Here is a 5,378-nt window from a genome sequence, read left to right on the forward strand (position 1 = left end):
GCTGCCGCGGCCTGGGGCCCTCGTGACCCACCTCCGGAGCGCGGGCCTGGGTAATGACCCCCCAAGGACTGAGGGGCACCCCTGAGGAGGAAGGGCGTCCCCCGCCCGGGGGCTCAGCCAACCTGAGGAAACCTCCCCGGTCAGACCCAAAACCTCAACGCGCCGCCTTCGGGGTACCTCACCCACGCGAGCACCTTCCGGGGTACCTCACCCACGCGAGCACCTTCCGGGGTACCTCACCCACGCGAGCACCTTCGGGGTACCTCACCCACGCGAGCACCTTCGGGGGTACCTCACCCACGCGAGCACCTTCGGGGGTACCTCACCCACGCGAGCACCTTCCGGGGTACCTCACCCACACATGCACCTTCGGGGGTACCTCACCCACACATGCACCTTCGGGGGTACCTCACCCACGCGAGCACCTTCGGGGGTACCTCACCCACGCGAGCACCTTCCGGGGTACCTCACCCACACATGCACCTTCCGGGGTACCTCACCCACGCGAGCACCTTCGGGGGTACCTCATCCACGCGAGCACCTTTCAGGGGTGCCTCATCCACACGAGCACCTTTCAGGGGTGCCTCACCCACGCAAGCACCTTCGGGGGTACCTCATCCACGAGACCACCTTCCAGGGGGTGCCTCACCCACATGAGTACCTTCCAGGGTACTTCACCCACACATGCACCTTCGGGGGGTACCTCACCCACACGAGCACCTTCCAGGGGGTACCTCACCCACATGAGTACCTTCCAGGGTACTTCACCCACACATGCACCTTCGGGGGGTACCTCACCCACACGAGCACCTTCGGGGGGGGGGGATACTTCACAAACCGCAACACCGTGTTACCAAGGACTCTCCCTCATAATCACTTTTAATCTGTAGACCACTTCCAAACAATACACCACAGTTTCCCGGATGACTCTCATCTGGATAGTTTTTTATTTTTTTAGTGCTATTTAGATTTTCACATTGAGCCCAGCCTCTCACACACTAAGCAGGTGCTCACCACTATGCTACACCCCACCCCTGACCAGTTCTTAATCTGATCTACATATACATAAACTCATGTGTCCAGTGTACTGGTAGAGGGGGCTCGGACTCTAGGCCTCAAGCTGTCACAGCCTGACCTCTGCCTCTTGAGCCACACCCCTAGACCAGCGATTTTGCTTAGGTGGAGATGGAGTTTCTCAGACTTCTCTCCCAGAGCTGTCTTCCAGTCGTGATCCTCAGATCTCAGCCTCCTGAGTAGCCAGGATTGCAGGCATGAGCACCAGCATCCAGAACATTGTACATTTTAAATGAACAAATTTTATGGCATGTGAATTATATTCCCATATTAAATAGTGTAAATAAGGCCTCACAAAGTAGGTACCAGAATGTTGGGGCCAAATCTCATGTTCTTCCTTACAGGGTAGCATCTTAGGCTCAGGCTCTCACAGATCATGTTTAAAATGTTTATTTCAGATACAGTTCAAATAGTTTCTGTTATCTGGCTCTTTGTTCTCTGCAGCTGGCTAGAACTGAGTTGGGAGAGCAGTGATGCACTCAGAGAAGCCCAGAAGGAACGTCTGCAGAAACAAATATGAAACAGACCACAACAAGCTGCAGAGGTAAGGGGTTCTGTTCCTGGTTCACCTTGTCCTGGAGAGACACCCCCCCCCAATCCCCCTCCAACTATATATAAAAGTGTATTTTTAAAATTTATTTTGTCAGTCATGGGGCTTGAACTCAGGGCCTGGGCACTCTCCCTGAGATCTTTTAACTCAAGGCTACCACACTACCACTTTGAGCCATAGCTCTACTTCCAGTTTTCTGGGTAAGAGTCTCACAGACTTTCCTGCATGGGCTGGCTTTGAACTGTGATCCTCAGATCTCAGCCTCCTGAGTAGCCAGGATTATAGGCATGAGCTACCAACGCCTGGCACATTCTTATTTATATTTGTGGTTATGGTAAGTACATCCTGGGGCCTTTTGTGTGTATTGGGTAAATGCTTCACCACTGAGCTACGTTAGCAGCCCTAAATGTCCTTTAAAAAAAAAAACAACAAACTTAAGCTAGTAGCCTTCTGAAATTAGGAGATGACAAGTCACAGATATGCTGCTAAGATCCAGCAGATGAAGAATGTCATCAGTCATGTAGGCGATAAAACAAGCATTGGCATGAATGCAGAAAATTACAAGGGAGAGGCCCTGCCTTGAACTAATACTAAGAACAGCAGTGAATAAACAATAGCTCCTAAAAGCAGTGAGTGCCCACAAGAAGCACAGGCAAGAGCTTCCAGGGAGCCCCATGGGTCTGGGACCATTTAGTAAGAGACCAGGTGTGCCTGGGGGTGTCATTCGGCTATATAGCAGGGTGAGGCTGCCGTTTGTCTCAGTAGCCTTGAGCTACACAAAGCCAGACAACAGAGATAATCATTTTTGTTCAGGAGTATCTTCAACAAAAAAGATGTTGAAATATTTAGGCAGTTTAAGATAACATTTTTACTTACTTGGCACATACACCTGCAAAGCCTCCATGTATGATGTCAGAACACACGGATGTGGTAACTGTGTTTATGTAGACTCCTAGGAACAGATCCATCTCCTAAATGAAGAACAAGTTGGTAGCAAAAGCAGAGAATGATTAAAAATCTTTCTCTTTCTTTCCCCATGACCTTGAAACTGAATCTGTCATGAAACATAAAAATAAAATCCTTTCCCTTTTATTTATTTTTTTTATTTATTTATTTATTTTGGTTGGTCGTGGGGCCTGAGCTCTGGGCCTGGGCACTATCCCTCAGCTCTTCAACTCAAGGCTAGCACTCTACCACTTGAGCTACAGTGCCACTTCCAGCTTTTTTCTGCTTATGTGGTGCTGAGGAATCAAACCCAGGGCCTCATGCATGCAATGCAAGCACTCTACCACTGAGCCACCTTCCCAGCCCTTCCCTTTTATTTATTTTCGTCAGTCATGGGATTTGAACTCAGGGCCTGGGCACTGTCTCTGTGCTCTTTTGCTCAAGACTAGTGCTCCACCACCTTGAGCCACAGCTCCACTTCTGGTTTTCTGGTGGTTCGTTGGAGGTAAGAGTCTCACAGACTTTCCTGCCTGGGCTGGCTTTGAACCCTGATCCTCAGATCTCAGCCTCCTGAGTAGCTAGGATTACAGGCATGAGCCACTGATGCCCAGCTCTGAATGAATATTTCAAGTCATTTTAAGCAACATATTTTAAATTTAAAAATAACCTTAGTCACAGATGTCATATGTTTGACAAACTAAAAATAAAAAATACATCATTTTACATGATTTCATCCATATATATAAAAAAAGTGCGTGTCAGGAGGCATCTGCTGAGCATCATAAAGCTGCACCCATGCAGCTTCAGGCAAAGGTGAACAAGAATTTGGTCAGCCTGGAACAGGCTGGACTATGGAGGGGCTAATCAGGGTGAAATGGTCATGCTCCCAGAAGCCTCAGAGGCATTCACTCTGAGCCAGGACACTGACAATAACACGGAACACATACTCCCCCAACTCCCCCCACTGTCCCAGGACTCTTCAAACTTCAAGCAAGATGGCAGCTAAGCTTGGCTGAGTTACACTTGAACTAGATCTGCTAAGGAAAAGGGGCAAACAGCAGGGAGGCTTGTCCAGAAATGCCTTGAAAGCAGTTCTTACTGCTATCTCATTCAACACAATTTCAGAAACCAAGTAACAAAGTATCGGCTGCATGGCTTCTGTGAGGTTCATTATGAGAAGCCATGTTCTCCTCTTACCAACCCCACCCATTATTGCATTAGTAGCCAAGTGGGGACTTGCATGCCTTTGGCTCTAAAGGGCAGTGTCTTATTTGAAAACACCGCAGGGTGATGCTAAGTTTACAGTTGATTCAAAGGCCAGACTCATCAGTAGCTGATAAAAATGTTCTAGAAGTTTCCTTGCTTTCCCTTTCCCCAGCCTCCCTGCCTGCCCTCACAGTGGCTAAAGTGGTGGATATGATCAAAATGTATCATGTGTGTTTATGGAAAGAGACCCTCCTAGACCTGGCACAGTGAATATGTAGGAAAAATGTGAAAAAGGGGGCTGGAGGTATGGCTTAGCTAGTAGAGCGCCTGCCCAGAGCAAGTTCCAAGGTCAAGTCCCAGTCTCAGACCAAAAAAAGTGAAAAAGAGGTTGGTCACAGGCCTCCTTGGCCTCTAGAACTGCCAGTGTTTTCCCCATGCTTCAGTGTGTTCTCTCGGTTGTTTTTTGTTGTTGTTTTCACCATGCGTCAGCGCATTCTCTTGGTTTTTTTTTTTTTTTTTAATTCCCCTTCAGTGTAGCTGCTGAACAACTGAGTAGTTTTCTAAGTGGACGTTGGTCTTCTAACTTTGACGTTGGTCGGGTGCACGAGACACTGGGCACAGGCTCTGATAGCAGGAAGAGTGGCGAAGAGCAGGGCCTGTCCCTCTCCCTTCCTTCCCTTTTTCTAATGTTTCCATTCCGTGATTTCCCCTCTCAGAGGAAAGTGAGTGGCACTGCGGAGTCACTTCCTTAGGGTCCAAAGTTGCCTGTTGTCCTGCCACAAGAACTCTTTGCAGTGTCATCTGCTAGCTCCCTCCCTGCCCTCCACCTCGTTGCTTGGTGCAGAACACCCTGTGCCTTCTGTTTGCCCAGAACTGCCATTTGGCTTAGGTTTGGGCCGCAGTCTCTGAAGGTCTGCTTCCCTCAGCTCAGGGGGCTGGATTTATGCGGGATATGGCTCTATCTAAGTGACTGTCATTTCTATCAAAGTCCGTTTCATATGTGACTATTGGCTTAAATGCAGGTGGGCATTCTGGTGTAACTAGAATGGAAAAAAAAAAACTACTCCTGAGACACATTATGTGTTGAAATAATTCTGTCCTTAGTCTGAATATAGCATTACAATGTAATACTGTGGGCTGGGTGCCGGTGGCTTGCACTTGTAATCCTACTCAGGAGGCTGAGATCTGAGGGTCTCATTTTGAAGCAAGCCAGAAGAGGCAGGTGAACCTGACATTGGAAGTGGAGGTATGGCCCTAAGTGGTAGAGCACCAGTCTTGAGCACAAGAGCTTCCAGACTCCCTCTTCTCAAATGCTTTTTTGACTCTAGTTTCATCCTGTCTCCTTCATTCTGACATTAACTCAGATCACTTCTTCTGAGCAGCCTCAGCCCTCCCTGCAGCCCCCAAGGCGCCACCTTCGCTTCTAGAACAGTCTGTCCCAGCTGTTTTTGCTTTTTTTTTTAAACCAGTACATTCTATTTATTTTTTTTGGGGGGGGGGTCTGGTCGTGGGGCCTGAACTCTGGGCCTGGGCGCTGTCCCTCAGCTCTTCAGCTCAAGGCTAGCACTCTACTGCTTGAGCCACAGCGCCACTTCTGGCTTTT

At 48.8% G+C, this 5,378-nt stretch overlaps 2 protein-coding genes across 2 annotated transcripts in view; both read right to left on the reverse strand.

Annotated features, from left to right (window-relative positions):
- P2rx4 (purinergic receptor P2X, ligand gated ion channel, 4) overlaps positions 1–2,596 on the reverse strand; it is a 16,308-nt gene extending 13,712 nt beyond the window's left edge. Inside the window, exon 1 of the mRNA XM_013023137.1 lies at positions 2,501–2,596. Coding sequence (XP_012878591.1) covers positions 2,501–2,592 — 92 coding nt within the window. The 5' untranslated portion in view covers positions 2,593–2,596. The remainder of the gene's footprint in view (positions 1–2,500) is intronic.
- A 752-nt stretch (positions 2,597–3,348) lies between these two features.
- P2rx7 (purinergic receptor P2X, ligand gated ion channel, 7) overlaps positions 3,349–5,378 on the reverse strand; it is a 29,863-nt gene continuing 27,833 nt past the window's right edge. Inside the window, exon 14 of the mRNA XM_013023078.1 lies at positions 3,349–3,370. Within this exon, the coding sequence (XP_012878532.1) occupies positions 3,349–3,370 (22 nt within the window). The remainder of the gene's footprint in view (positions 3,371–5,378) is intronic.

This window comes from Dipodomys ordii, unplaced genomic scaffold (assembly GCF_000151885.1).
Source record: "Dipodomys ordii isolate 6190 unplaced genomic scaffold, Dord_2.0 Scaffold66, whole genome shotgun sequence".
Classification (NCBI taxonomy): domain Eukaryota; kingdom Metazoa; phylum Chordata; class Mammalia; order Rodentia; family Heteromyidae; genus Dipodomys; species Dipodomys ordii.